The sequence below is a fragment of the Chiloscyllium plagiosum genome, chromosome 41, assembly GCF_004010195.1.
Source record: "Chiloscyllium plagiosum isolate BGI_BamShark_2017 chromosome 41, ASM401019v2, whole genome shotgun sequence".
NCBI classification, from domain to species: Eukaryota; Metazoa; Chordata; class Chondrichthyes; order Orectolobiformes; family Hemiscylliidae; genus Chiloscyllium; species Chiloscyllium plagiosum.
This window is the reverse complement of record NC_057750.1, coordinates 11979337-12002342: the sequence shown is the minus strand read 5'-3', so window position 1 is coordinate 12002342 and position 23006 is coordinate 11979337. Positions and strand designations below refer to the sequence as shown.

The window sequence follows — 23006 nt, the reverse complement described above, 5'->3', positions numbered from 1 at the left end:
GGTGTGGACTTGTTGGGCCGAAGGGCCTGTTTCCACACTGTAAGTAATCTAATCTAAAAAAGCAAGTGCACACACATGGGTACAGTCCACTCACACGGGCAAATTCCACTCGTGGAAGCACGGTATACACACACAGAGGGTTAGTCTACCCATGAGGGCACAGTCCATGAACCAGCAGCACAAAGGCCAGGTCCTGTCACCAAGTCATCCTTCAGTTCACTGGGTCATGCAGTAACATTGGCTGTGGCAAGACAGACAGCCAGCCCAGAGTCAGTCGCCTGAAGTGAGGAGATATTAAATCTCCTGCTTATATTTGAATTTGAAACCACTCCTCAGAAGATTAGCCTGAACCTCTAGCTAGGTCAGTACACCACCAGCTCTGCCATCTCCTAGTTATATCGGTCAGCCAGGGCTTTCCTGGTTGGCCCAGGATATCAACCCAAATCAAGGATCTCGTAGTCAACAAGATCCTGTCACTACAAAGACATTACAAGGAATTTTTCTCGCCACTGTAATAAGTGATCTTCTCTGAAATAGTTACTCCTGCCTCCTCAAAGGAAATCTTTCTTTCAAAAAATTGGCGTGATTCCAACGGAATCCAACTCAAAGAAGTCAGGCCAAGTTCTGGAAACTTTTGTTTTTAAAAATTGACAGATCCTTGCATATTTTAATGTCACTAATCATGGGTAACGATTTGCAAGCTGATAAGTTGTTGATACAAATTTAACTACAAAAAGATTCTTTGTAGAAAGTTTTTCTGAACAACCCATGAATGCAAATTATGGTCCAAATTGTAAACTATTACCCATTTACAGTTCAAACCACTTTCAGTTCCTTTCCGTAAGACTGACCTAAACTGTAAAACTAGCCAATACAAAACTCTAGACATGCCACATTTGCATATCATGCAATCGCATCACCCATGACGGTAGGAAAGGTGCACAATACAATGGTATCTCAGATCCAAATTCAACATTATGTATAAGAGTAAACATAACAATATAGTGGAGACAATGGCCTAGTGGAGATATCATTAGAGTATTAATCCAGAAATTCAGTTATTATTCTGGGGACATGGGTTCAAATCCCACTTTAGCAGATTATGGAATTTGAACTCAGTGAACAATGTGGAATTAAGGGGTCTAATAATGACCATGAAACCATTGTTGATTGTCGGAAAAGGCCATTTGGTTCATTTTAGGAAAGAAAACCTGCTGTCTTGATCTGGTCTGCCTACATGTGACTCCAGACCCACAGCAATGCAGTTAGCTCTTAACCGCTCTCTGGGCATGTAGGAATGGGCAATAAATGCTGGCCTAGCCAGAGATGCCTCAATGCATGAAAATAAAATGTGGAGACAAATGTTCTTACCTATTTGGGTACTGTGTGAAACAGTAAGAGAAAGCGAGGACAGTAGATATTTGAGATCAGAGTCGAAGAGTGTGGCGTTGGAAAAGCACAGCCTGTCCAGCAGCATCCGAATTGTCTACTATTGAGTTTTTTTTATTCTTTCATGGGATATAGGTGTTGCTCAGTTAGCATTTGTTGCCCATCCCTAACTTCACTTGAATCAACTGGATCTCTAGTCCATTTCAGAGAGCCGTTAAGAGTCATCCACTTTCCTGATGAAGGGCTTATGCTCGAAACGTCGACTTTCCTGCTCCTCGGATGCTGCCTGACCCACTGTACTTTTCCAGCACCACACGTTTTGACTACTGCATGAATCAAGTGACCAACCAACATGGACCAAGTGGGGATTAGGCTCAGTGGGTGAGGGATGCTGAACTGAAATCTCTTCATTAATCTGTACAAAATCTAATCCACCATTGGAAAATTGATTTTGTTTCTTGTCTCCTGCCAGTTAAGCTTCCCCACCCACTCTTAGAATGGCATCGGGCAAGTTTCGAAAATATCCACACCTTTCATCTGCTTTGCCCATTAGCAGATTCCTTCATCAATCGTCTACTCTTGAGTTTTTAAAAATCCTTTCATGGGATATAGATGTTGCTTAGTTGAATCGATTGGATCTCTAGTCCATTTCAGAGAGCTGTTAAGAGTTACCCACATTTCTGTAGATCTGGAGTCACGTATAGATCAGAATGAATACAGTAGATTTCCTTCCTTAATGGGAATTAGTGAATCAGATAGGGCTTTTTTAAAACAATTGACGATGACTACATGGCTGTGTTAGACTAGTTTTACATGTTTAGATTAGAGTGGTGCTGGAAAAGCACAGCAGGTTAGGCAGCATCCGAGGAGTAGGAAAATCAACGTTTCGGGCAAAAGCCCTTCATCAGGAATAGAGGCAGGGTGTCTGCAGAGTGGAGAGATAAATGAGAAGGGGGTGGGGTGGGGAGAAAGTATGGAGAGAGAAATTGCATGTTTTTTATAAAAAAGCAATTAACTTTCCTGCATATTGCAATATAACATGCTGAACGATAGGTTGGCAAGTTTTTACAGATTGCAATGAAGCCAGGTTCATTAGGCCATGTTAACTGCTTTCAGCCAGAGCGGTCATTGCAAACTTCAATTGACCTGGACTTCCAAGGTTCAAAAAGGAATGTGGATCTGGAAACTTATCAAGGTGGGCGGATATTGGGAGTTGAATGAAAGCAAGTTTCAGGCCCAAGGGAGGAGGAGTGGGCTGCATATTACAATGTCTTGGTAAGCCTTTTGATCATGACTGCTAACTCACTGTGTATTCTCAGCCAAGTGTGAAGAGCTGGCACTAATTAAGTCAAAACTGGCCTCTGTTCAGAATGACTCAATGCCTCCAGGAGAGAAAAGGTGGGAAGGGTGGTTGAGGGATTAAAGAAGGCACAAATCTCTTTCGTAATTGCTTTAAAACTCTAAATTTTGACTGTAGAAACTTTAAAGATATTTACGGATAGATCACAATCCTGCAGTGAAATTGTACCAGTCATGTTGCACATCTTTCAACTAATTTTAAGGTTATTATTGCTCTTTATTGACAACTTGTGAGGTCAAATCTTATTGGAAACCTCTCCGACAGGATGTGCCCTGTGGGTCACCTCCAGAGTCAGGAAATGAGCACTACCACTCATTGGGTCGAATTCTATGCATTCTCTCTCTTTGTGCATTTGGAAAGGGTAGGGCATTTAATTGAGGTGGGATGGTGGCATGATCTTTCCAATCTCCACCTGAATTAAGTCAACGGCAGAAATAGTTGAAAGAGTCAAGAGTTGGACTTCCGCGCTGCCGACTCACGAGGCCCTTGATTGGCCAAAGGGGGGTCTGTTGACATGCAGCGTTCAGAAAAGATCAAAATGGAGGGCTGGTTTATGGTATACTGTGGAGCAGGATTAGGGTGGGAGAGATTCTCATTTGCAAGCATTCGGTGGCTGACCAAGGACGTGACATCGAGAAGGTAGGGGAAGGCCTTGCCTTTGCTGTCATTTTCCCTACAATGCTATCCCTCCCAAGCCACACCTCACAAAACCTGTCCCACCAAAACCTGTGTCCGGAGTCCAGTAGGTATCATTCCAGTAGCTTGCTCAGCAAAGCTGCTGCTCAAATCAGTTGCTAGTACAGATTTTTCCCAAATTAGCCAATTAGAGGCTAGAAAGAGTACCTTTCTCTCCCTGACTTATTTCAGGTGGAGATGGGAAAAGCTTGTCGACATCCCACCTCAATTAAATGTCCTACCCCTTCCAAATGCGCAGAGAGAAAGTTCATTAAATTCCACTTAGTAAGGGGGTTGTGTTGTGCTTCAGACACTTCACATGACAGGCAGGGAGGTTTCATAGCCTGCTCGGAAATATAGCCACCACCAGTCGGACACTGTGGAAAATTCCAGTCAGCCCCTGACCACCTGCAGACGCCAATCCCATCTCCAGGAAAATTTCCAGGGGCCAGGACAGAGCCCGGAAACCATGTAAATGATAGCAGAGGCCAACAGGGCAATAATTTACATTTTTGATGCGTTGTGGCAATTTTAACAATTGGAAAAGTAACATAATGCATGAAATAATTGCACACTGCACTCACCATAAGGGTCAACTTATCTTTGACAGTTCTCATCCCATTCAGAACAGAAGTTGTCAGAATATATATACATATATCTTTAAGAATATTCCTGATTCCTCTGAAAGGCTTTTCCAGAGGTCTTGAACTTTCCAAGGAGTTACTTTTTTTTTAAACAGATTTCAAAACTCACTTCAGCACTGAACATTCAGTGCAAGAGATAAGCAACTTGCCTCATAATAAGGCAATAAGAAAGTAAGTGCTTTCTGTAATGTGTCACATAGAGTCACAGAGATGTACAGCACAGAAACAGACCCTCTGGTCCAATCCGTCCATGCCAAACAGATGTGCCAACCCACCACTGATGTCAGGCTTACTGGTCTATAGTTCCTTGGCTTGTCCTTAATACATTTCTTAAACAGTGAACCACGTTAGCCAACCTCCAGTCTTCCGGCACCTCACCAGTGACTATCGATGATACAAATATCTCAGCAAGAGGCCCAGCAATCACTTCCCTAGCTTCCCACAGAGTTCGAGGGTACACCTTATCAAGTCCTGGAGATTAATCCACCTTTATGTGTTTCAAGACATCCAACATTTTCTCCTCTGTAATATGGACATTTTTCAAAATGTCACCATCTATTTCCTTATATTCTAATACAAGAATTAGGAGGTGAAAGAGGACATGCAGGCCTCTTGTCCTCCTGTAGTGATTGGGGTGAGGACCAATGAGTATGAGATCCATGATGGGGCTGTTAACCAGGGCCATCAGAGAGTCTTGGCTGACAGATATAAACAGGAGCCTCAGACAATCTCTTCACTCAAGGGACTAGATCCGATCTGGCTGGTCAGAATATATGTACTATGCACATGTCAATAAAGGCAAAAGTAAGGACTGCAGATGCAGGAAATCAGACTCTAGATTAGAGTGGTGCTGGAAAAGCCCAGCAAGTCAGGCAGCATCCGAGGAGCAGGAAAATCAACGTTTCGGGATTCTTGCAGAGAGGAAACTGTATGCTACTGAAGAAAATTCACTCTAACAGTCATCTTTGAGTTGGAGTAAGCATTTCTGGCATCGTGCCTTTATTTGGGAAGCTTGAGCCATTCGATCCTACCATCGAAGACTGAGGAAAGAATGCATTATTTTTTCCAGGCAAATGACATTGGGGCGGATGAAAAGCAACAAGTAATCTTTCTGACTGTTTGTGGATCCGCAGCATTATTAGCAGCCTAACCTTCCCTGAGGCACCTGGTACTAAAAAACTTTAAGAGTTGACAGATTTAATTATGGAACGTTATGGGCCCAAGCCTTCTCTAATTCTGAGATACTATCGGTTTTATTTGGCAGTTCAAGAATCATGGGAATCTGTCTCGGGTTTTTGACAAGGTTAAAATGACTGGAAGAGGCATGTGATTTGGGTTAGCCCTGAATGAGATGTGGAGAGACCTTTTGGTACATGGGATTAATAACATGATCGTGCAAAAGTGCCCACTAGCTGAAGTCCAACTGGACTTCAAACGGGCACTACAAGTGGCTTTGTCATTAGCAAATACAGCAAATGGAGCATGTGAGCTACAGGCTATCCCAATGGAAGTGGACACCCTCACCTGTCTGAATAAGCTTGGAGGACATCATTTAATTGCAGGCAATCTCGATGCTTCACGCAGGACATATTCCTGGGCAGAGGGTTACCAGGCCAGTCCACAGCAAAACCCCAAAACAAAGCGAAGCATCGTCCAAAGGGCTAAAATGTTCTTCAACTGCAAGTTGCTGCAAGCATGTGAACTTGAGACAGCAAAGGAGACCTATGAGGCCTGACTTGAGAATAAGAACTCATTGGCTGGTATCCAGAAGAATGCACACCCTGGTAAGTCCACCTCTCCCTGGTTGGGAACAGTGAAGTTGCTTAGCAACATCCAAATCAGCACCAATCAAAATAAATGGTTCAACAGTCACCTAGTTATCATGCAGCTGTATCAGTGATTGCAGAACCAGTCTTTAACAAAATTCATCTGGACTCCAACTCTTAGGTTTGTGCAAGACCTCAGCCAGACTGAGAACATACACCGAGGAACCATTACAGATTAAGGGTATGACTTTGGTTCCAATCTCCTACCACTGTAGTAAAAGGCTCAGGTCCAAGTTTGATGGGGTGCAGTTGGTTGAGAAAGATTGACCTTGATTGGCTTGACACTTTTCAATTAGAAAATAGCTGCCTGACTGATGTCCTAATTAAATACCTAAACATTTTTCAGGAGGGTCTAGGGTCTATCAAAGGACCTAAGGCCACCTTACATGTTGACCAGGAAGCAATTCCTTGAATCTGCAAGATCTGTCCAGTGCCATTTGACTTACTGGCAAAGGTAGAGGCAGACACCTCTCGGAAAACAAAGGAGTCATCAAACCACTCCAGTTTGCAATTGGGCACCATCAGTCGTAACAATTGTGAAGCCTGACCTTGTGGGGATTTTGAGCAAATGGTAAACTGCTTCTTGCAATTGGATAAATACCCAATCCCTTGCATAGAGGACTTATATGCAAAAGTGGCAGGGGTGTGGGTTGGGGGGGGGCGGGGGTGAGGGGGCTGTCCTTCACAGAGCTGGATGTAAGCCATGCATACCTGCAATTGTGACTAGATGAGGAGTCCCAGAAGAACACCACAATTAATACCCATTACAGTTTGAACCAATCTACAAGATTGCCATTTGGGGTATCATCAGCCTGTGTCTTTTTCCAGCAGACCATGGAGAACATTTTACAAGGACTACACCAACTTACCATTTATTTAGATGACATGCTAATAATGGAGAAGACTAATAAAAAGCACTGGAGAACTTGGATATAGTGCTTAAATGTTTCTCCCAGGCAGACATAAACCTTAGACGGGAACAACGTGTTTCCAGGCACCCCAAATGATCTACTTGAGCTGCAGAGTCGACAAAACCAGGTTATACCTATTCGATGATAAAGTGAGAGTGATCAAAGGTACCCCAGGTTCCCATGTGTGTACTAGAGCTTCGGTCTTTCCTTGGGTTGGTGAATTCTGATGGAATTCATACGTAATCTGGCCTCTATCTTACACCTGCTACTGAAAAAGGGTTAGCCTTGGAGTTGGTCACATGGCCAAGAAGTAACCTTTAGCGAAGTGAGAAGGAGCACCGTCTAAGGTGTTGGTCCACTACGATCCCAAGTGAGATGTGGTGTTGATATACAATGCCTCCCTGTATGGTTTCGGGGTGGTATGGGATCCCAGGGGGGCCCAATACAGAGGAACATCCAATAGCGAACGCTTCCCAGACTTCAGCTGAAGTCAAGTGCAAATACAGCCAAACAGAGAAGGAAGATTTAGTGGCCATCTTTGGTATTAGAATATTCCCCTAATATCTTTACAGATGCAAATTTATAACAGTAACGGACCATGAACGCTTGATAGGGCTACTTAAGGAAGACAAGGCTGTGCCACCCATAGCTTCTGGTCGAATTCAGTGGTGGGCCCTTATTCTCAGAGCGTACAATTACAAGTTGGAACATGGTCTAGGAAGCCAAGTGGCAAATGTGGATGCTTAAGCCGCCTTCCACTGTCAGATACACCACTTGGAAGAGTTTGTTCTGGTTTTAAACTTTCTGGACCCCCTGCCGGTCACCGCTGAATATATCTGACTGTGGTCACAAAAAGATTCTGTCCTGGCAAAACTAAAACAGCTGGTGGCAATGGGGGAAGCGAAAGGGCCATCACAACTAGGACTGAAACCTTTCGGGACCCGGAGAGATCAGATCACTGTAAAAGACAGCATTTTATTATGGGGAGCAAAAATGATTGTCTCAATTAAAGGTCACCACTAGATACTGGCTGAACTCGACCAGGGTCACCCAGGGATTTCCAGAATGAAACTTTTGGTAAGATGTTATGTCTGGTGGCCAGGATTGGATGCCAACATAACTGTGTTGGTGGGACAGTGCACAGAGTACCAGCAAGGACAAAATTACTGCCAACAGCTACCCCACAGTCGTGGAAATGGTCAAGTAAACCTTGGACCCAGTTTCACGTTGACTGTGCCAGTCCTATCATGGGCCCAATGTTCCTAGTCATTGTGGATATCCAATCAAAATGGTTTGACGTGCATAGAGTTTAATCATAAAACTCAGGGTGGCGATTGAGAAGCCGCGAGCATGGTTTGCAATACACAGACTCCCGGAAGGATTGGACACGGACAATGGGTTGTCATTACCAGTAAGGTATTTGAGTATTTACCCTAAAGTCAAAGGCATTCTGCACTTTTGGACAGCTCAATACTATCCGTCATCCAATAGTCTGGTGGAAAGAGCAGTCCAAATATTGAAGGGAGGCTTAAAGACAGAGCTTACAGCTTTATTTGATACCAAACTGTCCTAGTTCCTCTTTGATAATAGGACCACTCCTCACACAACTACAGGAACAGCTCCAGCAGAGTTACTGTTGGAGAGAAGACTCTGCACCAAGTTAAACCTGATATTCCCATACCTGGGGCGGAGAGGGTGAAACAGCATCAAGGAACACCAAGGCCAGCCCCATGCTTCCTCGAAGTGAGAAAGGCAGTTTACTTCAGGGGACAAAGTTTGTTGTCAAAACCATGGAAATGACCTTGCACAGGTGCAAAGCAAGTTCAATGCAAGGACAGGTGCCGTGACATACAAAATTTGGGAAGGCAAGGCCATGCTGAGCAAAGATTTGAATCACACGAAAGCTCCTACCTCCCAAAAGGGGCAGGAGCAAAACATACCCGGCCCCTCAGAACATCCAGGAAGGCTTTCAGAAACCATGGATTCTCCCTTTCCTTCAGGCATCGAAGGAACCTCAGAGTCAGAGATCAATACAGCCGATGTCACAGCATCAATACTGTTACCGCCTGATGATGATGAGGAATTTCTTCTGAAATGATCCGGCAGAAGAGATGCACTACCGTCTGTTCCATGCCGCCTGTGTCCCGGTCAGAGTCGGAGGAACCGGACCTGGGGCAAAAACAGCCCAGGAGAAGCCACAAGAGCGAGCATGGGCCTACATCCCTGGACTTAGGCTGGGAGGCATGTAGTAATTGGAACGGGTATGGGACCCCTGACTGGGGCTGTTACCCTGGGTCATTCAGGGAGTGGGCATAGCTTTAAAGTAATGTGTAAAAGAAGCAGGGATGATGGATCAAAGCTTTGTTCCAGCTGCAAAAAAAGTTCACCACTTTCCCAACCTAGTCACACCTCCGCTCAGAGTTGGAATGTCAGGTTTCATGTGCCAGAAGGGACCAAGAATATAGCAGCCAAGTCCTGGCTTCTTGTTCCAAGAAAAACCAATGAACTATGACCAAACAACACCTTAAATAGAAACTGTAACCTGACCAGTTTCTGTTGACATGAACAGACTGGGACTCATGAAGGTATATTGTGCAATTTGATATAAATAAAGGTACTGGCTTTTCTGAATTCAACAGATACCCATGAGAACACAGCCTGATGACTTTGACAATACCAAGTGAGAGAGGATACATTCTCATAATGTACTATTGCACCGGCATATTTGTGCAGCTGTAGTGTAGGCCAGAATACTTTATGGGAACATCTCAATTTAGCTGCACATGTATAGGGACTCTTACACAGGCAAAAAACTAAACACTCAAATTGACCGAGTCACAGGACAATCTACACCTGAAAGGGATCAGTTAAAAATAATTCAAAGAAACACCTCAAGAAGGTTAACAAACAACTAATTTATTTTTAATTGTAGTCATTATAGAGTCATAGAGATGTACAGCATGGAAACAGACCCTTCGGTCCAGCTTGTCCATGCCAACCACTTTTCCCAAGCCAATCTAGTCTCACCCGGCCCATATCCCTCCAAACCCTTCCTGTTCATATACCCATCCAGATACCTCTTAAATGTTGCAATTGTACCAGCCTCCACCACTTCCTCTGGCAATTCATTCCATACACGTACCACCCTCTATGTAAAAATGTTGGCCCTTAGGTCTCTTTTATAGCTTTCCCCTCTCATCCTAAACCTATGCCCTCTAGTTCGGGGGACTCCCCCACCCCAGCGAAGAGACTTTGTCTATTTATCCTATTGTTGCCCCTCATGATTTTATAAATCTCTATAAGGTCATCCCTCAGCCTCCGACGCTCCAGGGAAAACAGCCCCAGCCTGTTTAGCCTCTCCCTGTAGCTCAAATCCTCCAACCCTGGCAACATCTTTGTAAATCTTTTCTGAACCCTTTCAAGTTTCACAACATCTTTCCAATAGGAAGGAGACCAGAACTACATGCAATATTCCAAAAATGATCTAACCAATGTCCTGTTCAGCCGCAACATGACCTCCCAACTCCTGTACTCAATACTCTGACCGATAAAGGAAAGCATACCAAACGCCTTTTTCACTATCCTATCTACCTACTCCACTTTCAAGGAGCTATGAACCTGCACTCCAAGGTCTCTTTGTTCAGCAACACTCCCTAGGACCTTAACATTGTGTATAAGTCCTGCTAAGATTTGCTTTACCAAAATGTGGCACCTCACATTTATTTAAATTAAACTCCATCTGCCACTTCTCAGCCCATTGGCCCATCTGATCAAGATCCCATTGTAATCGAGGTAACTGTCCACTACACCTCCAATTTTTGTGTCATCTGCAAACTTACTAACTGTACCTCTTATGCTCACATCCAAATCATTTATATAAATGACGAAAAGTAGTGGACTCAGCACCGATCCTTGTGGCACTCCAGTGGTCACAGGCCTCCAGTCTGAAAAACAACCCTCCACTACTGTCTGTCTGTCTTCTGTCTTCTACCTATGAGCCAGTTCTGTATGCAAATGAGATATTGTATTCCATGAGATCTAACCTTGCTAATCAGTCTCCCATGAGGAACCTTGTCGAATGCCTTACTGAAGTCCATATAGATCACATCTACCGCTCTGCCCTCATCAACCCTCTTTGTTACTTCTTCAAAAAACTCATTCAAATTTGTGAGACATGATTTCCCATGCACAAAGCCATGTTGACTATCCCTAATCAGTCCTTGCCTTTCCAAATACATGTACATCCTGTCCCTCAGGATTCCCTCCAACAACTTGCCCACCACCGACGTCAGGCTCACTAGTCTCTAGTTCCCTGGCTTGTCCTAACTACCTTTCTTAAACAGTGGCATCATGTCAGCCAAACTCCAGTCTTCCGGCACCTCACCTGTGACTATCAAACAAAGACAATTTATGCATAACGTGCTCCCATTCTCTTGCAGCATGATAATAACCAGATCATCTATTTAATCATGTCAGTTATGTAGAGATAAATATTGATCTAGGCTCTGGGAAGAGCTGTTCTCTGAAATAGTGCAGTGGAACCTTACACATCACTTGAAAGGACTGTTTAATGTTTCATTTATAGGCTGCCAACAGCACAGAACTTCCTCAGTCCTACACTGGTAATGTCTTCTTGGAATTAGTACTTGGGCCTGCAGTCAGACTTAACCCATAAATTTCTAACTTTGAAGCAAGTATGCTACCCATAATCCAGAAAAGCGTGTGATGATGCATTTGAGCAGGACAAACAGTGCAAGGGAATACATAATGAATGGCAGGACCCTATGAGGTGGGAAATGATAAGGAAGCATTGAGGATCAGAGGGATCTTGATATGCTTGTCCACTATCCCTTAAGGTAGCAGGACAGATAGATAAGGTGATTAAGATGGCATTTTGACATATTTGCTTCTATTAGCTGAAGCATGGAATTTAAGAGCTGAGAGGTTATGTTGAAACTCTATAAAAACCTAATTAGCTACAGGCTTGTGAGCATTTCTGGAATACACATTATAGGAGGGATGCCATTGCACCAAGGATGGTGCAGAGGAGATTTACCAGACTGTTGCTTGATCTGGAAGGTTTAATGTTTGGTGAAAAATTGGATTGACTTGGGACATTCTATCTGGAGCAAAGAAACTGAGGGCTGTGGGGTACATGATTGAGATGTGTAAAATTAGGTAGGGCAAAGATAGGGTAGACAGGAAGAAACTTTTCCCTCTCAGTGGAGGGATCAATGACCAGGAGCCACAGATTTAAGATAAGATTCAGGAGCTTTATACAGGTTGAGAAAAAATGTTTACCCAATGAGTGGTGGAAATATCAAACTCTCTGACTATAATGATGGTAGGGGTGAGAACCCTCATAACATCCAAGAAGTAGTTATATGTATGCTTGTGATGATAAGGCATATATGGCTAAGGGCTAAATGCTGGAAAAGGGCTTTGAATAGATGGCTAATTGTTTTTGACCACTGTAGACTTGATGAGCAAAAGGGCCTTTTTCTGTGCTGTCACCTCGACAACTCCATAGTCACAGCCAACCCAGGAGAAAGCGGGATGCTCTGTTGAGGAAAACTAGGCATGTTGGAATTATTTATTAACATTTCCACAAGTGCTGTTTCTGTGCTGATATGAATGCTAGGCTGAGTTGCAAAACTACAGTTATCTCAACAGTGTGTTCTGAGATTCAAAGAGGCCAATACAGGATTTGACGTGGCTTTTGAATAGAAGTGTGATAAATCTTGTTAATAGATTAACCACAAAGATTCTTAAAGGATTTGAATGTGTTTGATGAATTTATTCACCTTAAAAATTCAATCCAATTTTCCACCTGTAAAGGAAATGAATGGAAGTTATTCATGTGCCTTGAATTAGAGGAATTTGGAGATCAAACAGGATTCAAGCAAAAATAAGTAGCAAAGAAATTGTTGAAGGTGAGGAGAGAAGGAAATAATCAGGAGTTTCCTGATATTTTGAAAGGCAGGTGTACTTAAATGAATAAAGGAATGAATGTGTAAATGAAAAGGAAGTAGTAATGAAACAAGGGAAGGAGCAAAAGAAGGATGTGCAAATGACAACGGCAAAATGATTATTGCGAACCAAAGAAAATGGGAGCAATGGTTACAATCCGAAATTATTGACATTGATGGTAAAGTGTCTAGCCAACCACTGAGGTACTGCTTGTCAAACTGGCATTAAACTTCACTGGAGCCGGGTAGGAGGCCAAACACAGAGATGTCTGTGTGAGAATTTGGAGAGAGAACTAAAGAGGCAAACAATCAGAAATTAAATGGAATCAATAAAGCAGTGGCCCGATCTGCTTTTGACTTTTCTAAATTTCAGGTGACCATATTGTGGTACCAACCTGTGGTCTTGCTGTTGATTCACAAGGCTATAGAGTCAACTTTTAAACTTCTTAATTGATATTCTGAAAGTATCATTTTTATTCCAGCAATGCTGTGGGTAAATGGTATTTGAGACTAATGTTCCAAGCAGTGATTTTGACATATTCCTGGAAGCTTTTCATCACTTGACCTGTTGGCTCACCCCATTTACATCCTCTTCTCCTGTCTCTCACACTTCATAATTACTTGACAGAAACATTCAAAGAAAATAATTACGTTTCTTTTTAAATGTCGCTATAAAACTTAGCTTCTCAGGTGCTGCTTGTGTCAAGGGAATACCAGGTCAGTCTTGGAGGGTGGGCAATTCTATGGGAGATGCAGCAGTTGTAATGGGTCAGGATAATTCCAGGTGTTCTCAATGTAAGAGACTACTTAGAGCACATAACAATGGGCTTTCCTGTGGTGTGGAGGTAGAGTCCCTACCCCTGGACTGGGCGGTCTGATTCAGATCCCACCTGCTAAATCCAGGGCTGTGTTATAACACATCTGAATATTGTTATGGAGCAAGGTTGAGATTGTGTTGCTGGAAAAGCACAGCAGGTCAGGCAGCATCCGAGGAGCTGGAAAATCAGCGTTTCGGGCCAGAGCCCTTCATCAGGAATTGTAATAGAGCAGGCCAGACCCCCTTCCAAATATTTTAAGAAGGTAGCCAAAACTGGAACTTGTCCTTATTTTAAAGGCAGATGTGAGGTGGATATTCCAGGTAGGATGCAGCTTGTAAAACCAGTCGGCTTTAAGCAAAACACTACAGTTGAAACACGAATGAAAGGAAGCGGAATTTCGAATTTAATTACTGGAAATCTTTACTTACCTGACACAGCAACTTAACCAAGGAGCATTTCCAATTCTCGTAACATCCCATAAACACACCCCTTGGCAAAAGGTAAATTCAAACACAGTTTCTTACAGGCAGGAGAGATTTGAGAAAGAAAAGTCAGCCAGGAATCAACTGCTGAAGCTTGCAACCTTTTTCTGGACTGCAGCAGCTTCTCTGCTACAGCTCAACCAACAGTTTCTCACTGTTACAACTAAACCAGCCTAGAAAAAACCTGAACTGAGTGAACTGGCCATTCCCTTGCCAATGTTAAAGTAGACATTTCAGCACCTCTGCCTTTACGACCTCTTAAAAAAAAAGCCCAACGACAAAATAACCTTGTTAAAGGGACAGCATCATCACAAGATGTTGATTAGAGAACATGATTGGAAGATAACAAGTTGCAAGTGGACACTCATTTAAGTCCCACAGATACATGTTGACTGGAGTAAGTTATGTTCTGGATGTAGGTTTGCTTGCTGAGCTGGAAGATTCATTTTCAGACATTTCGTCACCATACTCAGTAACATCTTCAGTGAGTCTCCGAATGAAGGACTGCTAGTGTTTCCTGCTTTCTATTTATATGTTTGGGTTTGAAAAACCTAAAACTAACTACCAGGATACATGAACATCAACTAGCCGCAAAAAGACATGACCCACTCTCACTAGTATCCTTACATAGAGATAAGGAAGGACATCACTTCGACTGGGACAATATATCCATCCTAGGACAAGACAAACAGAGACACGCACAAGAATTCCTAGAAGCATGGCATTCCAACTGGAACTCTATCAACAAACACATTGATTTGGATCCCATTTACCACCCCCGAGAAAAAGAACAGGAAATGACATCACCAAAGAAAATAACATCACCAACCCAAGGAAACCCAAACAAATAAATAGAAAGCAGGAAACACCCCCAGTAGTGCTTCATCCGGAGGCTCACTGAAGATGCTACCTGGAATGGCGATGAAATGTCTGAAAAATGAACCTTCCAGCTCAGCGAGCAAACCTTCATCCAGAACTTCTACCTGAGCTACAAATCCTCTCAAAACTCAGTAGGTTATGTTCTTCTGGAAATAGCAAGCAGCAAATAGCCAGGTCGCTTTGCATCTTACCTCATGTCTACCGATGTTAGCTTCAGTCAGGAGATATGCAAAATAAGACTGCCACCTAGCAATTGCCCAGTCCGATAATGGTCATGATTGACACCAACGAGTTGGTCAGTCCCTCATTGTGTAAAAGACAATGATGCCCTCTGGCTGTATGATTGATATGTTGTAAATATTAACAGGGTTAAATTCATATTGAGGCACCTCAGAGTGGAACATGCTATATGGGAATAATTTGAATTTCATTGCATTTCCAGCAATCTTCAAATCAAAATGTTTCATAATGTCATTTTACAAATGATATGAATAAAGTAAAAAAGCTGGGAAAGGGGGGAAACAGAAGCTAGTGAATAGCTGCTATTATCCCTCATTTATAACATGGCTAGTTTGCTACCTATGGTACTTGGGCAAGCAATTTGGACTTCAGTGACCCTTTGGTGGAAAAGGCAATAAAAAGGAAAGATTTTCATTTGTGTAGCACCTTTCACAATCACAGCTAATGGCCACTGTTGTAATATAGAAAATGCAGCAGCTATTTTACGTCCAGTCCACTCCGACAAACAGTGTGACAAAAATACATGCAATCTGCTTTTTTGTAATGTTACTTGAGGGGTGGGTATTGCCCAGGACACTAGGTGTAACTCCCTTGCTCATCTTCAGAGTAGTCAAAATCTTTTACACCTATTCAAGATGGGCCGTGGTTTAAATGGAGGACCTGAGCTGAACAGCAATTTTTCAGTGGTATGTGGAATGTTAGCCTTGATTCAGGTATTCAAGTCCTGGAGTGGGACTTGAAACACAATCCTCTGACTCAAGAGTTGAAATGGCCTCCGACTCAATCATACAGCATCAGCAGAATAAAGCTGATGTCAAAGACTAAGAATTGGGGCAGGAGGGGGTGAAAGTTTGAGTAAGCTATTACACAAAAAATAATCAGCATGTTGCAAATTTAAGAGTCATAGCATTACTCACTGGCACAGGGCTTTGTAGTTCAGGGTGCAAACTGTCTCCACCCCCAGCAAGGGAGGAGTTTTCATTCATATAAAGCTGCACAGTGCATTGCAAGACAGTTGCAGATTCCTGTATGCTTGTTTAAACACAAGCTGTTCCTCAAGTAAACCACAACTGGGTCCAGAACTGAGCAGGAGCATTGAAGCTTTCAAAGGTGCATCAAGGGCCCATTACGAACTGATCCTGGACTGCTATGGATTTTAGTACCATTGGAGTGACTCTCATTGCCTTTCTGCTGTCTGTGCTGCTGCTGCTTGTGCGCTCTTGGAAGAGTAAGCTGATATACCGCAAGCTCCCCCCAGGTCCTCCCGCTCTCCCATTCCTAGGGAATGCCTTGCAGATAGACAAGAGAGCCCCTGATCAATCTCTGATGAAGGTGAGCAAACTTTATGGTAACCGTGTAACTTGTTCTGCGTTCTGTGTTTCTTATGACCTGTGCCATACTTTGTTTGCATATTTGTATATGCGGGTGTTGGCATTCTCTTGATACCTATGTAAGGCTCACCTCTAGCAGCAGGAGCACAGGATAAAATGTACTCCACCCCTCCCCTCCCCCCACAGAGGAGAAAAATGGCTTGCCCTTGAATAGGAGTGTACAGTATGGGAGGATACCATTCAGCCCATTTTTTCTATGTTGGGTGACAAGTCACCTCACAGTGTATTCCCACTTCCCACAAATTGATTTTTAAAATTCTTTTTTAATATGATGTGGATGTTACTAGCATTTGTGGCCCATCCAAAATGGCCGTTAAACAGAGTGGTTTGGGAGGTCCACTTCAGAGGCCAGTTAAAAATCATATGTCGGCCAGACCAGGTAAGCATGGCAAATTTCCTTCCCTGAAGGGCATGGATGAACCAGATAGATTTTTACGAAAATCAGTGTTAGTTTTAAGGTCATGCATCAACATCCAGGTGGTTCCAGGATAAAGTGAGGACTGCAGATGCTGGAGATCAGAGTCGAGAGTGTGGTGTTGGGAAGGCACAGCAGGTCAGGCAGCATCCGAGGAGCAGGAGAATCGACGTTTCGGGCATAAGCCCTTCATCCTACTCCTCAGATGCTGCCTGATCTGCTGTGCTTTCCCAGCAACACACTCTCAACCCCAGGTGGTTCCTGTGTCAAGAAACTTAAGAGGAGTGATTGAAGAAGTTAGGACTGTTCACCTTGGAGAAAGAGATTTGATAGAGGTACTCAAAATCAGAGAGGTTTGGACCCAGAGTGGACAGGTAAACATTTGTGAAGGGAATGATGAATGCTGAGATTACAGGCCCCAGGATAGTGACTATTCCTTTTTGTTGCAATGGAATGCAATCAGTCACATCTGGATTCTGAATGAGTCACATGTGGCTGGCTCATGGTTAATACACTGGACAATACGGTCACATCATAGTCAAGGGCTGTTACAGACAGCAATTGATAAGGAATGTTAGTTTTTCTCCCCCAAAGGATTTTGACTGGACTGGAGAATATTAGTTATGAGGAAAGATTGAACGGACTCAGGTGATTGACACAAGTAAGAAAAGGGACTTCAAGAGAGGCTTTTCGACAGAGCGAGTGGTTAGCACCTGGAATGCCCTGCCTGGGAGTGTGGTAGGGGCAGGTTCTGTTGACACATTTAAATGGGAATAAGGCTATTATCTGAAGAGGAAGAATTTTTGGAGTTACAGGGGGGCAAAGATGGGAGATAAGAGTGAGGTGAATTTCTCATTTGAAGAGCCAGTATTGACACAATGGGCTGCATTGTGTCCTCTGCCCTAAAACACTTCCGAGATTCTTTAAATCTGAGTCCGTTCAATGTTTCCTAATAATTAATATTCTCCAGTCCAGTCAACTTCCTCTGGGAAAAAAAACTAACATTCCTTATCAATTGCTTCTGTAACAGCCTTGACTATGATGTGACCGTGTTGTCCAGTGTATTAACCATGAGCTAGCCACATGTGACTCATTCGGAATCCAGATGTGACTGATGGCATTCCATTGCAACAAAAAGGAATAGTCACTATCCCGGGGCCTGTAATCTCAGTATTCATCATTGTATGTGAACTTGTGAATGTTTGCCAGTCACATAAAATTGTTTGTTGTGAGGTAAAACAGCGTGCTTTTTCATTCATCATTGTATATATTTTAGATCCTTAGAGGGACTGAGAGATGTGGTTGCTAAGCAAGCAAATATATGCATGTTTTACCTGTGTGTCAGTGAGAGAGAGGTATTCTATGTTAAAACTAGTCCCTATGGCTAAAACGATGTCAGCAGAACTACACCTGGCATTTATCACCTGGGGTTTATCACCTGGAACAAATCTAGAAGAGTAACTGGCAAGTTAATTGAAAGATGGAAGACCTGGGGAGGCTTGACAGTGTTGATGCTGAGAAGACATTTCCCCTTGTTGGGCAGTCTACAACCTGAAAACACAATTTAAAAATTAGGGGTCTCCCATTTATGACTCAGATGATGAGCAGAATTTTTATCTCTCCGAGAATCATCACTCTGTAGAATTCTCTTCCTTAGAGAGCAGTGGAGATTGGAGCAATTGAATATAGGGCAGCATTTGCTCAACAAGGGAGTTGAGGATTATGGGGATAGGCAGGAAAGTGGAGTTGAGGGTACAATCAGATCTTATTGAATAACAGACCAGGCTTAAGGGGCCAATTGGCCTACCTTTGTGACCTCTTTGCTCTCCTTACATGATTCTCTGTTATATTTTATTTTAAAATGCTCCTATGAAGCACTGGAGGGGTCTTATAACTTTAAAGCCGTTATTTAAATGTGATGTTTTTTACTTACTTTACTGCACAAAGCCACCATCAATCCCCAGAATTCCAGAAAACCTGGGGTACAGAGCCGTCATCCACCCACCGGAGCATGGCACACCTTCCATGCCTCTTCTTTTCAACTTGGCATAAAAGCGCACTAGTAAAGATAGCAGGAGGAAGATATCTGAGAAGCATTGGCAAAAATTCATCTGGGGTTTGCTGTATTTTGTGAGGTTCAGGGACCTGCTAATGAAGTACTTCCCACCCTCACGTCCTTCCTTACTAAAGGGCACCAGCAAAGCAGGAACACTTGGCTCAGCTTTTGCTAAATAGCTTAACAAGAGTTTACTATCTTAAGCTAACAGGAAATGCTTGATGAGCATACAAATCAGCAAAGTCAATGTTTACAAACGACAGAAAATTCCACCAGCAGCTAACAAATAAATGTTTCATTGATCTTCTCGCGCCAGGTTTGTTACTTTATCAGACTTATTTTTTGAATCTTATATCCTGGTTCTTATATGTTAATAGCGTGAATGCAGTGTCAATAGTCATGGCCTATATTGAGCTGAAGGGTTCAGGCAATGTAAGGGTGAGGTGGATTCCAACCAGCTCGTTTCAGCAAAAATAAAAACTGGGGTGTCAGACAGGAGCTGACTGCTTCTCGCTCAAATTCTCTTCAGGCCTCAGTGCTACTGTTACCTTTCACCATCTTCTAATTCCTTGTCCTCTCTCTTTCTCCTTACTGTTCCCGTCCCCTCTGAAGGGCACTCAGGATTGGCATGATTTAAGAGCTAACTTTCATCCCTGAAGATAAAATTACTTGATGATTCTCCCACAGTCAGATGATCACCTGTCACAACTGACCCACTTTTACACCTGAGCTGGAATGTTAGCCAGCTGCTCGGCCACGGGAGCCATCACAGGAATCCCAATGTTATGAGCCACTATTGCATCCACAATAGTACACTTATGTGAAGTTGTTTTGACAAATTTTAGTGCTTCTTGGCTGAGGGGCACTCATGCCAATTAGTTGTAGCTCCTGCTTCCCCTGTTAAAACTGAATAACTGAGCAGATCAAACATATATACACTCTCATCAACATAACTTTAAGCCAAATAAAGAATTCATCTTCAAATGATTGCAAAACAGATGGCTTACAATGACTGTGTGCAGCCAAGAGTATTTTTATTGAAATGTTGTCTGCCTTGAAGTTCCATCATGAATTGTTGTAGATACAGAAAGGTAGGGGAATGAGGGGTATTGAGTATAAGAGCTGGCAGGTCAAGTTAAAATTGGATAAGACTTTGGTTCAGCCGCATTTAGAATACTGTGTACCGTTCTGGTCGCCACATTACCAAAAGGATGTGGACGCTTTGGAAAGGTTGCAGAGAAGGTTTATGAGGGTGTTGCCTGGTATGGAAGGTACTAGCCATGAAGAGAGGTTGTGTAAGTTAGGTTTGTTTTCATTAGAAAAAAGGAGATTGAGGGGGGGACCTGATTGAGGTCTACAAAATCATGAAGGGTATAGACAGGGTGGATAGAGATAAGCTTTCCTCCCAGGGTGAGAGGTTCAATAATGAGAGGTCATGCGTTCAAGGTGAGAGGTGAAAAGTTTAAGGGGAATACACACAGCAAGTACTTTACACAGAGGGTGGTAGGTGCAGAGGTAGGAGAGGCAGGCACGGTAGATTCATTTGAGGTGTGTCTGGACAGATGCATGAGTGGGGAGCAGAGAGATACAGATCCTTAGGAATTGAGCGATAGGTTTAGACAGTGGATTTGGATCAGCTCAGGCTTGGAGAGCCGAAGGGCCTGTTCCTGGGCTGTAAATTTTTTTTCTTTGTTCTTTCTTTGAGGGCTGGGGGTGGCGGTGCTGTTGCATCAAAACATCAGTTATGGTAAAATCCGATGTTGTGGTAGGTTTGGTCCAACTGGACTAGGTTCTAATGAATAAACGATCAGACTTTCCGCAGTGGGATATTTAAATTTTTCTGATGGGATATACCATTCTCACAATATATTAAGATGCATCAGCAACAGGGAAATATCTACCCCACAAACTGAGACACTTTGAAAGATCAAGAAGATGAGCAGAGAGTAAGGCAAGAGCTAATGGAGGGCGGAAGAGATAGAGGAGAGAAGAAAGAGTAAGACATGATTGGGGAAGAAGAAAAAAGAAGATAGAACAGAGTGAAGGAAAGAAAGATGACTCATAGCGTTAAATTCAGTCGGCACAGGGAGCAAAGGAAGAGATGGATTGATAAAGATGTTGACAACGAGGAAAGAGAAAAGGAAAAGAGAAAGGGGTCAGTTAAAAACAGAGCACTAGAAGGTCTTCTGAGGAAAGGCTGAGGGGCTTGAGGCTGTTTTTAGACAGAAGGAGGCTGAGAGATGACTTAATTGAGACATATAAGATAATAAAGGGGGTTAGATAGGGTGAGAGCCTTCATCCTCGGATGGTGATGGCTAGCACGAGGGGATGTAGCTTTAAATTGAGGGGTGACAGATATAGGACAGATGTCAGAGGTAGTTTCTTTACTCAAAGAGTAGTAGGGAATGCCCTGCCTGCAACAGTAGTAGACTCACCAACGTTAAAGGTATTTAAATGGTCTTTGGATAAACATATGGATGAAAATGGAATAGTGTAGCATAGATGGGCTTCAGATTGGTTTCACAGGTCAGCACAACATTGAGGACCGAAGGGCCTGTACTGCACTGTAACGTTCTATGTTCTATGTTCTAAAAGTTAGAAAGAAAGAGAGCACATCCATTATGTCGATGTCTTTCACACCCTTAGGATGTGTTCCAGCCAGTCATTTATTTTTGGTGTTTTATAAGGTAGAAAAGGTAAGATTTGCAAAGGAAGATCCCAGAAGTATGAATAAATGATTAACAAAATGTTGTTACTGAGAGATTCCATTCTCCATTTTCACTCAGATATCAGCTGAAATTAATATAGATTTAGTGACAGCTTTCAATGGGGATTCAGATAAATACTTGAAGGAGAATATTTTCAGAGATATGGCGAAAAACCACAGGAATTGAGATTAACCGGTGACAGTCTCAGCGACAGACAATAAGCGGAATAGTTTCCTTCTACGCTCCGTCATTCAACAATTGGTATGACTTTATGATTTCAAACATTTAAACCTCAAATTGTCTCAATGACTGCCTCACAACGTTGCAACATCTGAGGATTTTGAGAGTCATGCATTTACAGTCCCTGCAATAAATGATTATTTGTTTTCCTGGACAAATATTATTTATCCTGAGCATCTGGTGGGACTTTTCCACTGTATAAACTGAAAACTCCCTGGTGGTTTTCAGATGGACCCCAGCTGTCCAATAAGAAAAATGTTTTTTTTAATATTACAAATGATCAAATAACAACCAAAGGTTTTGGACAAAAGAGATCCATTGAAGAAAAACTGCCATTTGGATAAATAGATTTATATTTATTAAATTCTACAGACAACACATTGGTGACACACAAACTGATTTAAAATAGCAGGAGCAGATGAGGTGTGTTGTGGGTGGGGGTAAGGGGTGCGTGTGGATGTCAACTCACATCTGACAAAAACTAGAACCAGTTCTGTTGGAGATTATGTTGCACTAACAATTTTGTTTAAACTTCATGCAGGCTGCTTTACAGAACGTGGGAAAAGTCCTAAATGCCCTCAAATTGAGTGCATTGCTAGGCCACTTGAGAACTGTTAAGAGTCTAATTGCTCTGAGTCTTGAGTCAGCTATAGGCAGATGAGTTTAATCAGTCACTATTACTGAGAGAAGCTTCCAATTTCAAAGCTATTATAATAAAGATTAATCTTCCCAAGTAATAAGGGAAGGGCTCTTCTGGTGCTGTGGTAGTCTGGACCAGAAACTCTGGATACAAGTCCTGGAGGTGCGTCAAAGCAAGTTGATTTTATAAAGCAAAGTTCCAGGTGCTGAGGTGAGATTTGAAATCATGCCCTAGATCATTAGCTTGGCCTCATGATTATTTGTTCAGTAACATTACCACTAGACTAACATTACCTATACCAAGATCTCGCAAAGGTTGATAGAGGCAAAAGTGAGGACTACAGTTGCTGGAAACCAGAGTTTA

General features: G+C 42.7%; 2 protein-coding genes across 3 annotated transcripts in view; one reads left to right on the top strand and one right to left on the bottom strand.

Moving 5' to 3' along the window:
- Positions 1-19090, bottom strand: part of LOC122542869 (sodium/calcium exchanger 3-like) — a 386298-nt gene extending 367208 nt beyond the window's left edge. The window contains exon 1 of the mRNA XM_043680974.1: positions 18933-19090. The gene's annotated coding sequence lies outside the window, so the exon portion shown is untranslated. The remainder of the gene's footprint in view (positions 1-18932) is intronic.
- LOC122542870 (cytochrome P450 2C42-like) overlaps positions 1-23006 on the top strand; it is a 64974-nt gene that overhangs the window by 7766 nt on the left and 34202 nt on the right. The window contains exon 1 of one of the 2 annotated variants that reach the window (XM_043680979.1): positions 16201-16525. The exons of the other annotated variant lie outside the window; for it this stretch is intronic. Within the exon in view, the coding sequence (XP_043536914.1) occupies positions 16343-16525 (183 nt within the window). The 5' untranslated portion in view covers positions 16201-16342. Of the gene's footprint in view, positions 1-16200; positions 16526-23006 lie in introns of those variants that run through there. 2 annotated transcript variants of the gene reach the window in all.